Source organism: Buteo buteo, chromosome 3 (genome assembly GCF_964188355.1).
Source record: "Buteo buteo chromosome 3, bButBut1.hap1.1, whole genome shotgun sequence".
Lineage (NCBI taxonomy): Eukaryota > Metazoa > Chordata > Aves > Accipitriformes > Accipitridae > Buteo > Buteo buteo.
In genome coordinates this window covers 13,133,883-13,156,199 of record NC_134173.1, presented here as the reverse complement: position 1 = coordinate 13,156,199, position 22,317 = coordinate 13,133,883, and the positions used below count along the sequence as shown (strand labels likewise).

Here is a 22,317-nt window from a genome sequence, read left to right as displayed (position 1 = left end):
CAATGCAGCCAGAATAATTCTACATCTTCATTTACACATTTAGCGGTGAGGCCAGCGACTGAGAGGACTTTGGGACTGAGCTACCATTTCCTTGCTAAAGGTGGTACCTAAAAGTCTAACTTCAGGCAAAAGAAAATCTTGACTGGCCACTTGTCTGTGCAGCATGAATTTCAGCATCTGTTGTTCTGGCATTCATCACACCCAGTCCACTTGTTAAAACATTTATATTACTTCAAGGGATGCCAGTCACCATCAGCAGTCAATAAGAAAGGAGACAGAATGCAGCTGATCATGCTTGTTACACTAGCTAACCACCAAACACAGAAATGTTTCTGTTTCTTCATTAAGCAAGGTTATACAAGTCAAACTAGAACTGAATCAGCCTTAACTTCATTATCTTTGAAAGTTACATTAAGAAACAACCCTATTGCTGTAGTGTAGAGCACTACTGTCTCTGTAGTACAGAGCACAAGTGCTTGCACATAAACATTGCTTGCATGAACCAATTAACGTACTTAAATGAATAAAGAAAAGAGAGAAATTATTTTTAAGGAAATCACTACCATAATAAAGTCACAGAAGTCAACAATGCAGTTTTGCTTTTATCTTAACAGAGTACCGTGAAACTACACAAATTTGTAGTGGTTTGTGGTTTGTAACATGCTTTGTAATAACACTGGAGTCGCAATATCATGTCATTTTATTTTTTTTTTTTTATACAGGGAGTAACAGATTTGGTCCTAAAGTTACTTCAAGGAACCTGAAAGATCAGGCACATACATTCAATTTTTATATGAATGCTTACTGTTAGATAAAGAGTATCAGATATGCACTGTTTCCAAAACAACTGAAGGTTACGTACATCCAGTAAGAGCAGACAACAGCTCAGCTGTGCTGACAATTGGGACACTTATTCATATGTCAATACATGAGGCAAGCATCTAGGCTCAAATCAGACAGAAGGCTAGAACACGGGAAAACAGAACAAACAGGAATTTAAAGAAATTTCATAATAGATATTACATGTGATTTTCTTAACAAATGCCCTAACTGCCATATTGTTCAGATCTGTAACTTCCTGCCTACATTTTAAATCCTCTACCAGAATATATTTAAGTGAAGTATTTTCTGAAAAAAAAGTATTTCTGCATTTAACAAAAACTCTCAAAACCTGTTATTTACCAATGACACAATAACGAATCTGAACGGAACAGCCCACATGCTGTTTTACTACTAGGCATAAAACTCAATGTTCTGAAAAACAGTGTAGCTTACGTAAGGCAAGGCATCTTCACAGTATGGCTCTCACAAGAAGCAATTCATTAACCATAGTAACAAGTATCTATAAAGAAAAATATTCCTAAATATAATTTCAATATACCTAGTACCAGAAACAGACTAACCATGTGATGTTCAATAGGGAAGAAAAAGATTAATTTACATCAACATGTCTCTTCAATCCCTCCAATGCTAATTAAAAAAAATTATGCAATTGCACTTGTTACTGAAAAACTTGCAGGAACAGTCTTGTTCATTGGTATAAATTTTAAGCATCAAAATTTTAGTGTGGTGTGTTTTTTGTTGTTTTGTTTTGGGTTTTTTAAGCAAGGAAATTGCTGACCCAATTAAGTCAGTAATTTGTTCCATACCAATTATTTACCTTTTTGGTGCTTATATAAAGCACCAAATTAACTATAAAATACTCCTTGGTTTCTTCCAACCATACCAACTCAATACGGACTTTACCCTCTGAATCTGCATAGTATGTGGTATAGGTACAACCCAGGTAGTCATAAAGGCCGGATGCCTCAGAAGACAGTTCGATGTAGACTGGAGCACTGAAACACCAGAAGGGCTTTCCAGTTTCATCCAAGAGAGTAACATCCATCACGAAGCAGTCCTACAAAAACAAGCAGAAGAGATTATTTCCCTATGCCATGGCACAGTAAGTAGATCTGTCCTGATTTTAGGAGAAATATCAAGGGTTCAGAGAGCAATTTTTGGTATGAAGGCTAAAAGCTCAAAATATAATTGATAGTGCTCTACTGACTACTGCAAAACAACAAATACTTATTTAGAGGTTTCCTACAGAAATCAAAATTGCAACCTACAGACATCAAAAACTCTGCTACAGGAAGTAGTACGGCCAATCTAAATCAGATATTATTTCTTGAACATATTTTAAGCCTTTAACATCTGTGTTTCTCAATTATTAGTTAGCTTACCATTCAAATAATGATAGTCCTTTCAATATGAGAAAGAAACCTACATTTAAACTCAGGTGCTAAACTTGTGTGAATGCAGAAATGTTTGCAAAGATACTCAAAGACACCACCCCCAATGCAGTGTACACGCACAACAATTACCCTTATATGCCAGCTATAAACAAAAGGTATAGAGGACTTTTTGAATGGCTGCAAGCTTCAGTTCCCCAAAAGGTAATATTAATATATCTTTCTACCCTCCAAATAATTCTTCCTTTTAAAAATTCTTGAAGGTATTTCTTTACAACACTACACAATTACATCATTTGATAATGCTAAAGTCAGGATGCCAGTTCTTGGGCACTTGCAAACTGATGGTTTGACACATGCCTTAAAAGCATATGGGTTGTGTGTCATTGTTAATACCAGTTGTTACCTATTCTTATGAGTTCTAAATCACTAAATGAATCAGTTTATCTTAATTATGCTGTATATATGCATTACTTCCAGCAGTATCATATGCTCCAAAAGCATAAACAAACCAACATCACATATTCCATGCCAAAAAATTAATTAGGAATGCTTTATTTCACTGTACTACGTAGTTGTGCTTCCATTGCTTTAACTTTTCTTTCACTATTACTGTACTTCAATCAAACCATACGGAGCAGATGGCACAAACATAAGAGGTAATGTGATACATAGTTTTCCTAAGTTTTTTACTGTAGACTATGCTAAAAATAAAAATTTCAAACCAAAGCTGATGATCATTTAATAACTTATAAAAGCTATAAATTTACTTGAAACAAGAAATTATTACTATTTTGTGGTCTGACATCTTGCATATCAAAGGCTAATTATGAAAAGTAAAGCAGGGTGGCCTTGACTGTTGGGGGGGGGGGGGGGGGATGATCCCATGTATTTCCAACTATCTGTACTTCAGCAATTAGTTTTTTATAAAAAATACCCAGAAGTGCTAAAAAAGCTTTTCTTTCTTTTTTTTTTTTTCCTCTCCTTAGAGTATTGGACAAAATTCAAATAAATTCAAAGTAGTGGCATGTTCTGCTGCTGTGGCTGATTTTATTTGGCCTTCACATGTTTTAAGAGTTTTAGAGATTTATGTTAAAAGCCAAAGTGAATTCTACCCACAGCTATGTGTTGACATGTGCAATCTCTCACCACAAAATGAGGGTTTTAAAAAAAAAAATTGATATTATTTATTTTTTCCCAGAAACAAATATTCAGTATAACTTATGCTGTAAGCACATAGGACAGAGCTAAAGTGAAGACTATAGCCATAGCTCTCTGTTTCCTCTGACAGTTAATTTACCAGATTTTTATGTGCTACTCATGATTATTTTCATGGAAGAAAAAATTCTGCCAACCAGCTATAAATCATATAGAATCATAGAATGGTTTGGGTTGGAAGGGACCTTAAAGATCATCTAGTTCCAAACCCCCCTGCCATGGGCAGGGACACCTTCCACCAGACCAGGTTGCTCAAAGCCCCATCCAACCTGGCCTTGAACACTGCCAGGGATGGGGCATCCACAGCTTCTCTGGGCAACCTGTTCCAGTGCCTCACCTCCCTCACAGTGAAGAACTTCTTCCTTACATCTAATCTAAATCTACCCTCTTTCAGTTTAAAGCCATTACCCCTTGTCCTATCACTACATGCTCTTGTAAAAAGTCCCTCTCTGGCTTTCCCGTAGGCCCCCTTTAGGTACTGGAAGGCTGCTATAAGGTCCCCCCAGAGCCTTAATTTTCTGATACCTGTCCAACACGGCATCAAGATTTCCTACCTCCTATCATATGCTTTTCAAGCAAAGGAAGCATATTCTGTAATTATGTACTAAGATCCCACTAACTTTAAGCATACAAATAGTTCTAATGAAATTAATGGGATACACAATAAAAATAAAACTAATTCAAGTTAAAATTTTTCAGAAGCCTTAAAAAAGCACCCATTCTGCATTATGGTTCTCAATGAACATTCATGGCAATTAGAGAAAGATGGCAAACAATTCCCTTAAAAGCGTTTTCTTGTTAGCTTGAATTCCTTCTAATTACCAACATACAGTATTTTTATTAACATGCATAGGGGAAGGATTTTTTGTTCTTTTGAAAACAAACACCCAACTCAAAAAAGTTTAGTACAAACTGAGAAAAAAAAAAACGCAAGTGAACAAACTTGTCAGTATGCAAACAAGGAACCTGAAGAAAAAAAATTGCTATGAGCAATTAGAGGGAGGACTGAATGGCAACTGTAATCCATGCTCAACTGTAGCTGATATTCCCAACAGATACTAGTACATAACTAAGTTTTAAGATAAATTTTATATTCCTCATTGCATAGGAAAGCTGGCTGACGCTATAAACTATAAAACAAGTATGTGAATATCTATGAGCAAAGTATTACATTATCAAACATTATTCCATTCCACACTTATGCAGTATTAGCAGAAATGACAGATTTATTAATTTTTCCTTTTTTCAAAGTAAGTGCCAAATTGAAATCAAGTGTTGAACTGGATCATTTTTCAGTAGTGCTTAAGTTACATTTATCAGAATTTTTGGTACTTCTGAAATATTCATGCAGCTGAAGTACATTTAAAAATATATGCCTTCACCACTATTGCAAAATCTACAGAACTACTCTCAAACTTTCTTTAAAGTAATTCTTTTAAGAATTTTATACAAGAGAATGAGTGATAATTCCTCTAAAATACCGTTAATCCAGCTGACTCATGTACATGACTCAAGAGCTAGGCGCTGACTGCATGAATGTGGACTGTAGTTTCTGCCCGTGTCCACTAGCATTTTAACATTCTCCAACAGTTTCTAACTTTCATTGCACATACATGCTACAACAGAACTGCAGAGTATTTTCCCGGGGGTTCAAGACTTATTGCCTGCAAGGAAAAAAAAAACAAAACAACCAAACCAAAACACCCCACACACACAAAAAGCACATCTCCAGTACATCTTTTGTCCAGCGTTTCCAAGCACCACTGGTCAGTCACAGCATCTTTGCTGAGTGGAAAGCACTGGAGTCATCACACATGCATAATGGGTCTATCATGTAATCTAAACTCTAAGACAGAAGGGACAGAACTTTTTTTTTCCCCTGAAAATTCACATTGTTTTTGCAATATTTGAATTGAGTTTTTTTCCTAGTTACAGACACCTTCCACAAATAAAAACATTTTTTTAAAATTAGCATATTTAGGATGCATAAACATAATTCTGTTTTGAGATAAGCATTTCCAGAAACAAAAAGTATTTCTGACTGACCTTTACATTGCCTTTAAACACATCTGTTTCCCAGGATAAGCCAAGTGTCCCAGCGAGAGGCAAGTGCTTCTTATTATCCTTCAAGCTTATAACTGTCAGCCTCAAATATCCGTTTGCAATGTCACCTGAAAATATTAACAATATATAACATTATACTACTACAAATCAAACTAAGTACACTGTAAATGTTCTCTCTGTTTCTCCCTCTGTCTTTAGTTTCCTCCCACTCACCAATAAGGAACCCTGACATACACCAACATCTAGATATCAAGCACATTATAAAGAATTTAAGTCACAGTTCAGGGCTTTGATTCTGTGATCCACAGTAGAAGCAGCAGCTAAAAAATATTTGGTATATTTGAGTATAAAAATCTGAATGCCACCTAAAGGACTTACACAAGGATGCAGGGAGTAAATTCCATGTTCAATATTTCAATTTCATGCCACCAGTGCCTCCATTACTGCCCACTCCTCAAAAGTCAAGTTCAACCCATAACATATGAAATAAATTATGAGATACCCCCTACCCTTTGGTTTTTTTAAAATCTCTCTGCTCTGTCTGGTAATTCATATAACCCTGTTCAACAGGGTATAAGGATACCTATCAATCCTCCCTGGAAAAGGATATTGCATCACTTAAACTGACAAGCAGTATTCCTTGATTTGAATCAAGTTTTTAAATTATGAATTTGTTCATTTTTTAAACAGCTTTCCAAAGGCTCACTTCCATTTTTTGATAGAATTATTAAGATTTCTTTGTGATTTTTTTTTATTTTATTACTACATATAACTGTATTTCTTTGGTATGTCTTTGTCATGGTTTAGGCCCAGCTGGCAACTAAGCACCACACGGCCACTCGCTCACTCCCTCCCCTGCCCTGGTGGGATGGGGAGGAGAATCAGAAGAAAAAGCTAAAAAATCCTGGGTTGAGATAAGGACAGTTTAATGACACAACGCAAGGAGAAAAGAAACAACAATAATACTAATAAAAATAAATAAAGCAAGCAATGCACAATGCAATTACTCACCACCCAGAACCCAATGCTCAGCCTGTTCCTGAGCGGCAATCTGTCCTCCTCCTGCCCCGGCCAGTTCCCCCAGTTTATTTACTGAGCATGACATCATATGGTATGGAATATCCCCTTGGCTAGTTTGGATCAGCTGTCCTGGCTGTGTCCCCTCCCAGCTTCTTGTGAAAACTAACTCTATCCTAGCCAAACCCAGGACAGTATTCCTCTCCCCGTAGAAGAGACCGACTTTTCTTAAATGTTCTTTTTTCCCTTGCTATCGGAGGAGGAAAGTTAACCAAGGAGTCCAACTGTCTAATTATAATTTGGGATACATCATAACAAACAAGACTACAAAAAAAAAAAAAAAAAGGCATTACATCATGACACAAGCGGATTTGTTTGTAAGACACCCCTTAAACAACTTCCCTTGAACAAGAGATACTCTCTTAAAAGAGCAACCAAAAGCACTAGAGACCTCAAAGGAAAAAAAAAAAGGAACAGAACTATGTATCTAGCACTTGCAGGAGACAGACAGGAAGGAAGAGAAGGAATTCCCAGGAAAATACTGCTTGTCAGGATTCAGTAGCAGGTCCTGGATGGTAAGATAATAACTGAAGAGGTTTGTAGAGGTTTAAGATGCAAGTGGCAAAAGTGAAAAAAAGAGAGAAGTGTTTTGCCTGTGGTTCTCCTTCAATCAAGCCCAAGTAGCACCATGAGGCTGAAGACAGAAGCAGCTACATCAGAAAGGCTGGCTTTGAGTTAAAAAGCTAAAGCCTGTGTGAATAAGCAGCAGAAGCCTTTGCCTGGTGGCTGCTGAGGGCAGACAGCTGGATGCCAAGTGACAGAGAAAGAGAGCCCACAGTTTACCAGAGAAGCCAGAAACTTCTCTGACTTGGTACTGTGGGGCCAAGCAACTCCCAAGAGATGCTTGGCCACAAACCAATGCTGGAAAGACATCACTCACAAGCAGGAAGTCCAAAGAATACTTACTGTGTGGAGGAAGCATCCCAAAAAATGACAGAGGACAGAATCAGCAGGTTTTTCAGCACAGACACTGTCTGGAATAGGAGTGTGAATACAGTGAAACCAACATGACTATGCCCAGGAAGTATTTAGTATGGTTGAAGGAAAATGCATCACTACAGACAGTGATACCCACTGTCCTTGCACTGAAGTCCCAGGGAACTCACTGAAGAAAATGTAAGCAGAATTCACTTTCAAGATCCAGCTCAAAGTGCAAAAAAGGCTATTAAGTTGCCTTTATGGTTCAGTACCCAAATGGTTCAGTTCCAAACCTCAGTTGCCTTTATGGTTCAGTACCCAAATGGTTCAGTTCCAAACCTCAGTAAATCAAATCCAATGACAGGATTTCATTCAAGATAAAACTATTTTAGATAAATAGTCAAGCTTTACTGAGTGAACACTGAAAGCCTGCATTTAAAGTTGAGCTTTTTTTATACAAGAGACTTTAAACAATATCAGTCAACAATCATTTTTCCCAAAGGACTATTCAGTTATCTGCAATTCAAATTTGAATGCAAGCAGCTATTCCTCTCGCTCATTCAAAACAAATGAAAAATTTAATGGAATAAAAACAGATTGAAAATAAGCATACTGCTAATAAATTAATGAAGCCCAGAACATCACTACTATTGCATGGCATTTAACATGGACTGCTGCATTGCTAGAGGGGTCACCTGGCTAAGGTGTAAATTATAAATCCCCTATTGCAGTTACTTCTTAACTTTAAGCCAGAATGGAAATAGGTGACACAGATCAGGAACCTGAAGGCTAATTATTCATGGGTTAGTTAATCCAGTCTTTATAATTATTTTTTTTAAATGTAAAAGCTCCATTGCAGTCCTCATATACAGCAGAAAGAAAAAGCATGCCTAGAAATTAGCAAGAAGCTGAAGTGTTAAGTACTGAAATCTCCCCTTCCTCATCCCAGTCAGATGAGAACAGGAAATTAAAGGGCAGACCAAGCTATATTAAACACACCAAGGAAAACATAGAGGAAGCAAACTCATCTAGAATTTGTTTCATTGTCCCCTTATAATATCTACTGTCCAGGATTTATGCAAGACACGTATAGCAGCAAAGCAGCCCTTTAATCAGTATAGGTTATAGAGAACAAGTATTTCCAAATAAAGGGAATACCAATATAGAGAACAGATATCATGTAGACAAACCTCAGGGGAAAGAAACAAATAGCCCAATAGTTCAAAGGCACTTATTTTAGCTAAAAGCCAAGCAAGTTTGTTTTGCTAACCGAGCCTTTGTTGCAAGTTATAATTTGATTGTTATTTTCACAGGGGAGGCTGTACTTAACACTAATTCTGGTGGCAACAACCAGGCTTACCATGCTGAAATGGTCATTTTCAAGGTCAAGCTAAAACACTTCAAACACATGATGTGATATTTTACAAACAAATCTGAAAAGCGCTCTAAACACACAAAAATCACCCCATTACATTTTGGAAGCACAATGCACCAACTTACATCAAGAAGGAATAATACTGAAAAGCCAAAGCTTAGACTACCATTTGGTTACAAAGCTATGCTTAAAAGTTGAAAGCCTAAGTAAATACATTTCACGAATGTTTATTAAAAAGCTAGTATTCATGGTTTCTATGCAAAAAGCCTGTCACAGCTTCCTGAAAACAAGAAGTTTTCTAATACTTTCAGTTCACCCTACAGTATCTGTCAACAAGACCGTATTACCAATTCTGTTTAAATGGAAGGAAGCATAAAATAAAATGCTAAAACCCAGCCAAAACAGAGTGGCAAAACAGCTAGTTACTGCAGTGCAAGTATTAATAACAGAAAAAAAAGAGCTGAAGCCATATATACTCCATCCACTCGGTTCAATGAAGTGTGATAAAACTTTTTTAATTTAATGTTAAGAATTTTGCAGAAAGAATTGAAAACAGAGCAGCAAAATGAAGCACAATATTAAAGAACACTAACAGAAAACAGACAAAAATAAAACATGCCACCATTGACAAGTCTGTGGTGGTGTGCTCCCCAAGCCACAACCTGACCTGTATTTCCCATAACCCTGCTCAAGGGATAACCACCAGTGGTGGTTGTGATGGATGTGTCTGGTCGTGATGGCTGCATTCTGCTCAAAGTGGATTCAGGGGAAGACGGGTAACAACTCAATAGCCAAGGGCTAAATCTGAGCAATGGACCCACCTAACCACAGTGCTGGTCAATGTCCGACTCCAGCCAAATTTGGAAGAAGCTAACATCTGTAGTCAGTATGCAAATAGGACTGTAAATCAATCATCTTACTCCATAAATAGTGGACACCCCAGGGCCTGCTGAGCTCTGCACGGCAGCGGGCTGCGTGCCAGGATCTCCCCTTGAGTAGGGATGCCTCTCAAGGTTACTCCCCTAGGTTGTGAGATTCCTTGCCACAACAGATTCTTGGTAAGTGATTAACAGCATGCTAAACTTTGAAATCTCAGCTAAGTGATGTAAAAGATCAATTGCACATATATAATCCTTTAGACGTAAACCATTGACCAAGTCTGGGACTAAGTCTGGATCCAGCCACACCTATACTCCCCTCTGAGAAGGAGTTTAGAATGCAAGGGGGTCATTTCTGAACCTCATGACTCAATGGGAGGGTCTCCCTGACAGTTTTGTCTGACTCTGTCCTCTATGCGGTAAATATCAAGTGAATCTTGCCATCAAATCTTGTTAAACCACTGTTGCATTTACTATCAAGCTTTGTTAAATCGCTGCTTTATATCAATAAACATATTGCTACTTCTCTCTTACAAGTGAAGTGCGTCACTCCATCCTCAGCAGTGTCACATACATAATTTAAAATAAATCTGGATTGGGTAGAGAATTTTAAGTAGCAGCAAGACTTCTCAGTATGTCAGAGACCTCCATGCTTCAGAGCCCTCCCAGAGAATGGGACAAAGAGTATCATTAGAACAGAGCCTAAAAACAAAGCACAAACCATCAAATACAACCAGCTTGGATACACCTACATGTTGGCCACATTCAGAAACACCATGTTTACTAGAAAGAGCAAAGTGAACAACAAATTACCATGAAGGTATATGACAGCAGACAGCCATAAACTGCCTCACTACATCATTTTTTAACACAAATTATGGAGGAAATCAAGCATTTTCCAAAAGGAATTATTGTGCAAGTACATGGAAGGGACTAGATGACAAACAAGCTTATTGCCTGCAGAATCATGGCTTCAGCTGGCTGATGTCCTGTGAGAGCAGAATCTAGTGGCTGTCACACAGCTGAAGGACACAAACCCAATACAGTTCAGAAAACACTCGTTATCATAAAACAGATTCTCTAACTAGCAAAGTGAGATGGCATCACAACTATAGCTCCTGGACATTTGCTACAATTTGCATAAACATCAGCTTAATCTTTAACATAAGCAGCATCTAAGTGGCAAAAAAGTGATACCAACAAAGAAAGTACGCCAAATACTGCTTTCTCTTGTATAGCTGTATTGCTATGAGCATAAAATTTTCATTTTAGAAAACAAAACATGACATTCACCTAAAAAAACCCAAAACAAGACCTAAAACCCAACCCTCTGGCCAATTTACAGAAGAAATTTTTTTTTTTCAGGTATAAAGAGGACTCCTGCATTGAACAACACCTCAGGAAAAATTTCTATTGCTACATGGATAGAATTTCACAGAAGTTTTACCCTAATAAGTATTCCTTTATTTCAAGCTTGGAGCTTTTTGGGAATCTGAAAACATGTTTCAAATTCAAAGGACTACAACACTGCACACTGTGCACAAGGCTACAGTCTAAATGACAGCTCTTGGAGTAATGAAATACAAATTAAAAAAAAAAAAAAAGTCATGGGTAAATTTGTTCTAACACTGTAAAAGCACTCAAGCCTGATAACAGTGCCCTCTACTGTCTTCATCAAAAACAGTATTTGCTGAAATCAACAGAAGGCTCATTAGTAGTTACCAGAAAAATACTGGGGAGCAATAATTAGAGTGTTTAATTTTAATTGTTTAATTTTAAGTTTAGTATTTTAATCTGTTTCTGCTGACAGCTGTGTAGCTATAGGCAGGGCTGTGCTGAAGTTAAAGTCAAATGAGAGATCACCTATGTATTTTGCAAAACCCTAGTAAGAATTATTAAGTTGGGCTGTACATGAACAACAAGGATAACCAACCATGTCTCATTAAAAGAAATGCTAAGAACTGAAAAAAGCAGCAGTTAAAAACAATCACTGAAATTGTTTATTACAGAATGAAAGGATGTCAAAACAGACAACCTTAAGTTGACCTAAATAAAAGCTATATATCTTAAAGTTCACAGTACCTTCTACAAATATATTTAAATATTTAATCTGTCAATGCACCTGAATTATACTTAAGAAGAATTCTATTGAAATAGGTCTCCAAAATGTATGAAGACAAACTCACTCTCCCTTACAGTATACAAGTGGTAGGAACATCAACCTGCACCAAAAGCTCTGCCACTGCATTATTAACTCAGCACCGAACCAAACGAAAATATCCTGACAATCTGCAGAACTTATATCTCAGGCCTGACACTATGTCAATGTAATAGCAGGCAGACTTCATACCGTGCAAGCTTACAACACCACACAACGCACCATGCCGATACAAAGAAATCACACAACAGAGAAAAAGATAGCTTACTCTTAAAAATCCATTTCAGTTTCTCCCCTTAAAACAGAGATACTGGATATAAGAGGGAAAACATAACAGCAGGGATCATTTTAAAAACAGACATTACTGTTCTGCCAACTATACCTTTTCTGCAAAAGAGGCTCTTGAATGTTCCACACAGGTAGGTGCAGCTTCCACCATGCATGTCAAGATGTAGACTGTAGTCATGCAGTCCATATCCTGGGTCAACATCATCCAATACAGGTTTATTAGGTGGAAGGGCATATTGACTTTAAAAAAATAATAATAATAGAATTAAGCAAGGGGGAATGACTTAATAGAAAGAGATATAGTAAATAGCTCTACACTGAGACTATCACGTTCGGAGAGGTTATAAGAGGAGAAAAAAATTATTAGAAGATAGAATCTTTCTTCTCTATTAATGCGTTTGAAAATCAAACATCTCTAGTTCACCATGCTTCTTTTAGGCTGTCTAATGCAGTGTCTAATACTTCTGATCAGTTGTCCAGCTTAGCCAAAGGCAGAAAATATGGCAGTCAACTTAAAAAAGTACATCTGTTAAACTCCAAAATATGGACTTGTTTACGCAAAAAAAAAAAAGCATCAGCTTACGAATCTAAAAGCCAACTAGCTACAGACTTCTCTGCAATACCAGTTATTGACTAATTTTGTCTGTGCCTAACCTAAAAGAGAAACTACTGCACACAAATGACCAGAAGAGCCCAAATCCCAGAGGCAACTGAGAAGCTTCTACATCGGATCCTATTTGGTAGTGAGGAAGATCATGTTAAGTCTTAACCTTCTGTGTAAAAAGAGCCATACTAAGTTATAATGGGGACATAAGACTACCAGTAGATACAACAGTATCTGAGGAGAAAGCTGAGGGGGTGGGCTGGGGGGAAAGTAAGTCCCTGAAGTCATCCCCTAAAGCTAAAACCCTCCATCTTTGTAAACAGTTTACAGTATATGAACAGGTATTATATTATACCCTGCAATATACACATATACTCGAATACTTCATAGGAAATCCAGCTAGTTTTTCAATAGGACTGAAAGATAAATGCAGGCACCTCACCAGTTTACTAGAATTTTTTTCTCCCCTCTTACACAGCTAAAGATTATTTTCCTACTTCCTAAAATGTCTCCCTCTTTCTAGGTCTTTCAGATAGGAAGAGGGAATAAAAAGACTGCTTGTGAGAAGGGAGAAAGTATGGGCAGTGTATTTCTAACTTTCCCAATACAGCAAGCACTAGTACACTTGTATGACTAAATTATCTCCTTAATAGCCTAACAATGGCAACATTTTAGTATGAAAATACTTCTACAGCTTTGTATATAGTTACGCATAACTGTTGTTTATATTAAGCAAGAATAGTTAATTACTGCCTAAATACAAACCTCTTACCAGCAGCCAATTTTAACTGTAAAACTCAAAGCTTTATTCAAAAGGTTATCTTTATTACCCACAAAGGAGAAACCAATACTTACACAGTAGCAGAACCCAAAGTGCTTCTCTCAAGAAGCTGATGATAATGAAGACTCACCATAACAAAAGCAATTTCATTTTTCTCCTGAAAAGTTAATTAAAGTAGATTTATTTTCATCTGGAAATACATTTTTTCACAAGGTCTTCCTGAACATTAAAATTCATAGATAAGTGCTGCTGCTTATTACTCTGCCCGTTACTGTAATAATGTTAATAATAGCTTGCTTTAACACTTGGACCCCTGTAAACTGCTACTGGTTTTTCACTAGAGTACAGAATACATGTAAAAGATCACAGAATTTATGTGTTGTGGGGAAAGAGAGGGAAACTAGCTATGCCAGGGCAAAAGTTATCAGCAGCAATCCATGAATTGTACTTCTCTAGCTTCTACTTACCACTTTAAACTGGATACCTAAGAGTCAAACAGGCCTTATTCCCAGCTACTAAACACCTAAGCATCAAGCTTTTTCATATGTAAAGAACTGTTTGCAAAGAGGGCTAACATCAGTGAGGAATACAGAGCTATTCAACAGAAATATTGAATTTCAAAGTAAACCCCCAGATGTCTTCACCAGATTACATACTCCTGGGAAAATGATAAGACATACCTTCTATAGGCCTATGTAGCTCAAAGAACAGTTCAGAGCTCAGTGAGAGAACTAAACAGAGCCAAAGGTATCTATTTACTTCAAGAACACAGAATGCTAGGATTTCAGCTTTTTGGTTTTTAAAAGAAAAATGCATTCTTAACTCTTACATTTGCAAACACGTAAGTCAATAGCAAAATTATGCACTGCCAGCAGTCTATTACTGTCCTGAAAAGTGGGCAAGTATTGTTTTCATCTCTCTGGGTTACCAAACAGAAAATGACATCCCTTACTCCAACTTTTTTTTTTTTTTTTAAGCTACTCCTGTACTTTTGTAGTGCAAAATTACAGCTATAAAAGATAAAATGACAGAGATTTATCAATCACATAAAGTCTCTCAGTCTTTCTCTATCAAAATACCAGAAGGCCCATATAACCTGTACTTGGCTGTCAAAACTACTAGCATCAACAATTTCTGTTACACAGCTAAGCTATGTGCGAAAAAACAAGATGTGTGGCATTTACGATTATTACACCCATCTACAGTTAACTGCCTAATGTTACTCTGCTCACACAGAGCATAAGAACAGCTGTTCAGAAAAGTAAGCAGGAAAACTACACTAGAGTGAGGCACTCGATGCTTAACAACTTTGTGGAAATTCATTATGATTGAACCACTACCAGGTGCTGAAAAAATTCTCTTTCCAAGCACGGGAAGGGGTAAACCACTAGCAAGACTATAGGAACAACACCACAGGGACAGCAATCTACTAAACTTCTGAAGATACAAAAGAAATGGCTGTTCGCTTATCGGAGATTTTCATAGATTGAGACAACCCGTAATAGGCTCACGCAGGTCACCCAGTCTCAAGTTTTCTAGGAAATGGACACCTTTAAGTAAGAGCGAAACAAATATTCCTTCTGTGGTTTTAAATAATTCCTCTGGTGATTGTGCACATTTAAGGTAGCAAGAGTTTCCAGCTGGAAATGATCACAGCTTAGAGCAAATGTTCACAGGCTCCCTGAGGCAAGTTCCTTGCCAGTGCCAAATAATATAAGTCTACATCATTAGCATGGCTGGGGGAGGAAGAAAGGGTTGCTACCTCTGAATTCAGTCCAAGAGCAGAACACCTGAGATGGGCTTCCATAGCACCTAACTGTATCCAACTTCAGGCAGACCCCTAGGTCCCAGTGTATTCTGTGCAAAGACGCAGGTTCCTTTAGAGCAGAAGTCTACTTCAGATGTGCTGCCCTGCTCTCTAAAGACATTCATCTCTACACAGCGCACAGAGACTAACCCCTTAACTTGGACACTCAATACCAAGAATTGAATATCCCCAAAAGGGCATGGTTTAAAGCATTCCTACTGCTGGAGCAGGATACAACTACCTGGTGACATAGATTAAAGGAAACAACTAGCAAAGTTGCCTTGTGAGAATTCATCACTTTGAGTGATAGGGACAGGGCAAGGCCCGAGTCAGGGGAAGAAGCACATCCCTCCTCAAACCATTCTATTTAAAATGTCTTTAGGATATCAAACTTTGGCATGTGAAGACTGCAAAACAAATACAACTGAACATAGAAATAAGATCAGTACAGTATCTAATATACTATGATACATAACTGTTCTTTTAATTAGAGGTGGATTTTTGGGGAAAAGTAGATACTCCTGTGACAGCTCTTTAGAATACAATAAATCATCAACTAGCTGTCCCTACCTGTATTTTCTTGTTGTTAGTTTAGATAAGATCTTTCAAAATCCAAAGAAAAAAAGGAAGATAAAAAAAAGAAACAAAACCGAAAACTCAAAAAACTCCCCAAACCCCAAAATACAAGGCAAAAGGATCTGTTTCTTCAAGTCATAATCAAGTATTGAAACAAAATGTTATCCTACCTTCCAAAGTCCTACTAAGAGTCCTGGATTCAGACTGAAGAGCTGGACAAGCTTATCAGCACCAAGTGCTACACTACTTTCAGTCAGGTTAGCAAGGTGGTATTCAGCAATTAAGGAACGTCGACGAGGTCTTTGAAAAGAACACACAGAATGTAGCAACAAGACTATGTGTCCTTATTTATGTAGGAGTTCAGCCTAATTTCATTTTTAACTCTGAAGTCTGACCAACAACACATGATGAAAACAGTTTTGAAAGCATTCAGCATGCACAGCCATAAACTTTACTTCTGAACAACTACAACATACTAGCAGGATCTCAACAGCTAACAAGAAAAGAAACAAAAGCCACCATAGGATGGCCTAATATACTACTTAAAAAAAGAAGAAAAACTTAGATGCTTGCCCAATATTTCAAAATAGCCACAGAATTACTTTATAATTTGTTCTTAATACTATGTTGGTACTAGATGGAATCACTGAATGTTTGTCAGTATGAAGCAAGCTACTAAGAAGGTAAATTCTTCCTCCACAGAAGCCAAATTCCAAGGAAAGGATCAAGCTGTACATACAATAAATTAAAAGCTTCTGCTAGAGGAAGCTTTCCTTTTTTAGGAAATTATTTCTAGATTTTGCCTGTAATTAAAGTGATTTAGCTCCATAACACCCTTTAACTAAAGCTCATACTTCACAGGCATTCTTATCAGCTAATGATGCATAAAAAAAGAGCAGAAAGCGGAGTTTGCATTACCTATTCAGAATGGAGAAATAACTCCTTCTAAAAGCCTTCACAGACTTAGGCTCTTCTATTCAAAACTGTTCCTAGATTTCCCAACAGTATCGCAGTAGTACTACACACTACTAGGAAGACAGCAACCAACAGGAACTTTGTCACATTACCTTGAACAGTAAAATTTGGGGCAGGGATGGGACATCAACCCTTTCCATCTTTAAGTCAATCAGGCTGGTATAAATACAGGGACTTTCCCAAAGTCCCTGCACTAGCTCCTTATAGTCTTAACATTCTGATTAACATTCTGATATTTGTGAAATCATTACCTTCATGTATATTCACAAGCTCTAACAGCTTATGACTCTGTGAAATAAATATACTAAATGCCTGCAAGTTTTCTTCTACTATTTTCTACATATGAATCATCATCTTGGTAAAATAACTACATTTCCCACACAATTTGACTGCAAGACTTTGTTTAGCTGACTTTACACAAAAAGCTTCTTTTGATTGATTTTTATTTTTTTTTAGGCAAATACTTCACTTCTGCTTGAGGAACCGTGGTTTTTGCATGTGAACAACAATTCTCTCTTTTCAGAGCTCTACTGCTAGGGGCTTTGCATAAGAAGCAGGTAGCTGATACTGCATATACTAAAACAACACAGAAGACACAGATGTGGAAAACTCCTTGACAGCTACCAAATACATACCTACCTCAAATACATACTTTTAATTTAAACAACTTTTCTCAGAATATAATGCCAGAAAAATATTGTACACACGTAAGTTACAAAACAACTGCTATCCCAAATTGTGCTGTGGACTACTTTTTTTTTATATGCATGTACTTGCACAAGCAGCCAAATACCAAGGTCCCTAAATTCACATACACACTTACCAGACAGAAAAAAATAAATGCTATTAACATAGATTACCTGATTGTAGCCACATAAACATTGAAGAACTGTTCCAATCCAAATGTCTCACATTAAATTCTCCTAGATTTACATGTTTGTTTCATGCTTATTTGTATCTATACCTTAGATTCAGCTTTCCAAGGCAGGACCTATCAGTCTCTATCTTACATGCCAGTAGCTACATTAACCTATGAATTAGTGTCATAGCTCACTGGATTATATCTATTTCTTGCTAAAAAGCTCGACCAATGAAGAGAAGGACATAGGCTTTGGAAGAAATACTACACAGAGGCTTTCTAAGAAAGAACTAACTTGTTAAGCCACACCAAGGTCAGACTGCTCCTACAGACACATTATCAACCAGTTACACCAAAAACCCCTCAAAAATCCTATGTTAAAACTCACCCATTCTTGCTGGGAGCTTGGCTTTGGTCAGGAAGCAATGGTATAACTCCAAATAGTTTTAGGGTTGACAGGCTATCTAAGCATGGCCAATTTGTACTATACCAAAGTATAGTAACAGATGTGTCCTTAAATGATAGCTTTGCCTTCTCCGTTATGTGTTCCTTTCCATTTTTGTCCTTCAGAACAATCATCCAACTCAAGCCAGAGGCTCTGTTATTTAGGAATTGAGAGGGGAGAGGGGTGTTTAAAAAAAAGATTTTTAAGGTGACAAAATTTAAACTATGCTTCCAATAGAATTTTTAAATTTCTACTAACTGCTACTTATGTTTCTCAGCCTAGGTCATTTATAGGCTATCATCGTATCTTCCCATTATGATATATATTTTATAGCTCTATTTCCATATCCCCCCAGCATTTCCAAAGCCATTAATATTCTGTACATTGTTTTCGAGTAAACATCTTCTGTAACAAGGCATTGCTTACTTCATAGCTTCTTTGTTTTTACATGGAAGACCTGTATAAGGATCTACAGGTTTAACAAGTCGCATTAGTCTCGTTTTGACAGCAGCTATTTGTTTGAAGATGTATTCTTTCTTCCAGTACCCAGGCTTTCTATCATGTAGAGCAGCACAGCCCAAGGAAACAGTTTCTGTTTGTTCAGACTTCATTTTCCAAATTGTCCTTCTTGGTTGAAAACAAATGGAATAGATTTTCAGCCAGATTTCACTGAAAATAAAAATAGAATAAAGAGGAAAACCACATAAATTTCAAGAACAGTTACTTAATTATTCTTATATGCATGTCAAAGCTACCGCTGAGCATAATGTTAGCAGAAAAATAAAAAGTCCTAGATTATCAGTAAACTGGGTTTGATCTAAATCTAACTTTATAGAATACCAGAAACTGTAGCCTCCTAGATACTCGTCAAGAAAATGCAAAGGCACAGTTGTACACTTTTCCCCATTTTGACCTTCCAACAGCTCATCTGAGGTCAGTTTCCCTGGTGCAAACATGAAGGCTCAGGAACCAAAAGATGCTAGAAGTCAGCATTTCTCATGGGCTTACTAGATTATCTCAAAGAATATAGAATCTTTGAGTACATCTCTTGTTCTGGATTATACATACCAAATGAGATCCACTTACGACTTTCTGCTCTACCACAGGGAAAAAAAAAAAGTTATTCAGTTAATTCTTACAGTATGCCAGTAAGGTTGACAAACATCTCAACTACATATACAGAAAATGTTTGACTAGTGCTCTGTAAAGTAGGATCATCAGATATTGGGAACTTCCCACTGTTTTACGCCTCTCAATAGCACACTAGAGTATTTGGTTTTTTAAAAGCCTTTTTTCCCCTTATGCTACTACTTCCTTCACAGACACTCACAAAAGCAGATTTTAAAAAAACCAACAAAACAAAACAGTACATATCAGAGAAAGCTATCATGAGGAAACAAAGAAAAGGTAAGTCTTGTCTGTCTTCCTGAAAACACAGCATCCAGGATGAAGCTCAGAAACAGCACAGGCATACTCAGCGACTTAAGTGAAAACCAATTAAGATTAATCAGTTACTTTTGAAGATTCCACTCCAAAACAATGATGCATCCTCCTCACACAAAATCAGCTAGTGGAAAAAGTGTTTTAATACCTCTTACCCAAACAAAGACAATCTGGACCCCTCAAGTTTCTCACACAGATACAGCTGAAAGCGGGGTGGAGGAGGACAATTAGAATCCCCTACGTTTGGTGGTGGTACCACCGTCACATCAACCCCTTCTGTACTCTCTTTTGAAAAGCTCAGGGAAGAGATGTCTTTTTGAAGAGATCAAAGAAACATGCAACAGGAATGATGGGTTCACCTCTTTCCCGTGAGGAAGACATATGAGCTCACATTTCCTCCCCGCAGTATCTCTAGGACAGTTCAGGGAATACTGAGTACAAGAAGTTACAAGAATTCAAACAACAATCTGTGAATAAACGTTTCCAGTAAGTTTTCTAATTTTAAAGTGCTAGCCACACAGTCTACCTAACGGCACTAAAGAAAATTAATAGCAACAGAAATAAATTCTCAAGAGAAATTATCTACTGTTTATCAGCAAGATTACCTTTACCAGTCCTCACTTATCCCCAGGCAAACTTACACTAATGTGCTTTGTAACGCGTTTTTCCCCTCCTTAAAGCATTAAAGCATTAAAGGACTGAATCCGTTCCACACTGCCTCCTATCCATGAAAACCACTCTCACTTCATCAGCTGCTGAGAATAAGTCCTCACACGCTGAGAGCCAGGCTCTTTGTTACTGATGCAAACGTACTCAGGAATTTTGCAAAAACCTTCCAGTCTGCTGCTCTGCAGATATATGTACAATCTCCCACTGCCATTTTTTGAGTCAAAGCTGTTTAAAACACAGACCCAAAAGCAGAGAAGAAAAAAAGGGGGGGACTCAGAATCACAAGCGTTTAGGGAGGTATCACTGCCCTTTCATCCTCAACTTCTGAAGAATTCAGGACAGACAAATGAAAAAGGCATCCAACAGGGAAGGACAAATTTGTCTCTTTCATAGCAGAATACATGAAACTTCTGCCTCAAAGTGTTAAGTATAATATTCATCTCAAGGCCTCTTATTGGACATTGTTACAACAAGCCAATCCAACCTCTTACTGCTAACTTAAATGCCAGAAACAGACACGCACCATTGTCAGTCATCACTTGACCACAATGGCACAAAGATCTGGGCAAAGCAAAAAGATCTTCCCCTGTGCTCTGGCTTCTCACTTCCCCTTATATAAGCACTTTCTGCTGGAGATCAAAACCCTCAGGCTTTCAGACAGACCATCTATGTGAGCTTGCCACACTGCACGACAGGAAGGCTGGAATAATACCACATGCGGCATGTCAGTGCAGAACAGGGGGTCAGAAACATTTCCTTGCCTTCAACAGTTACATTGCAGACATCAGCGCCAAGGAACCATTAAAGCGCAGACATTATTTGAAAAGCCCAAAGACAAAGCACTGCATTAGGCAGCACAGATATATCACGATGAAAGCCTGATGGTCCTGCTGCATCAAGGACAGCATCCTGTACATCCAGGACAGCAGAAATATCCTCAAAAAGATACTCTGCCTAAAAACCAAGATCAAATTTGTCACAGAGATACACAGGGACTTCAATTAAAACTTCTGTTAATTCACCACAAGATTCAGGGACTCAAGAAGGTCCACAGAAATCCAGCAGGAAGAACTGACCTGGTCCCACTGAACCAGTCAGTCTCCTAGATAAGGGAAAGTATCTCTTCCTTGAATCCCACTTGTGCACATATAGTAATCTCCATCGACATTAGAAAATGGAAACAGACATTGTTGAGATGGAAACAGATGAATCAGCTTCCCTTGAACAGTCACAGTGATTTTATCCTACCTTACTATCCTGAAGGAGAAAATGCATATTAAGATATATAATCTGTGTCAACTACACAATTTTTATCTACATGCACCTGCTGACAGCCTCAAAAAATAAATCTGGATTATGGCCTTCCCTTTAAATTCATCAGTTCTAAAGGTGTCAATGCCACTGTTAACTGATCCACTGTACAAGTTCTGGCAAAAAACTGAGAAATGGATGAATACCAGATGCAGCAACTTCCTATATAGGAAGACATTTTCTCATTTAAACAACACTAACGCAGCAGAATCCTAGGGAAAAAAAAGGATACCCAGATGTCCTAGTTATCACATACCAACCAGGGTCTCTCCTCTTGATCCTTTCACAAAATTATCATGATACTGGTAGGAGCAATTTGTGAACTCTGTATAAGCAATCACTTACCAAAAAAAAAAAAGTGTCAGTATTTATCTTTGCCCCTTTTGTTTTCATTTAGAAGTCACCAGAATTTGACAGAAAGAGCAACAGATAAAACCCACTAGTGACTCACTTGACTAAATCAAGCCCTCTGCAAAAACCTGATGAAAGAACTAAATAAGTAGGACTTCAAAACTGTGAAAGCTATGACAATTCTACAAAGCTACTGGCTACACACCACTAAGAATTGCCTGAACCAAAAAGCCTGTGCAGGTGCATGTGAATGCAAACAAATATATGCAAATTTTACAACAAAATA

At 37.5% G+C, this 22,317-nt stretch overlaps 1 protein-coding gene across 2 annotated transcripts in view; it reads right to left on the bottom strand.

The window, feature by feature from the left end:
• Positions 1–824: 824 nt before the first annotated feature.
• The window catches only part of FBXO15 (F-box protein 15), a 43,144-nt gene continuing 21,651 nt past the window's right edge, over positions 825–22,317 (bottom strand). For both annotated transcript variants that reach the window (XM_075022878.1, XM_075022879.1), the window contains 7 exons: positions 18,684–18,926; positions 18,201–18,410; positions 16,149–16,278; positions 13,670–13,752; positions 12,305–12,450; positions 5,499–5,623; positions 825–1,900 (listed from right to left, as the gene is read on the bottom strand). In XM_075022878.1, the coding sequence (XP_074878979.1) occupies positions 1,631–1,900; positions 5,499–5,623; positions 12,305–12,450; positions 13,670–13,752; positions 16,149–16,278; positions 18,201–18,410; positions 18,684–18,926 (1,207 nt within the window). In that variant the 3' untranslated portion in view covers positions 825–1,630. The remainder of the gene's footprint in view (positions 1,901–5,498; positions 5,624–12,304; positions 12,451–13,669; positions 13,753–16,148; positions 16,279–18,200; positions 18,411–18,683; positions 18,927–22,317) is intronic.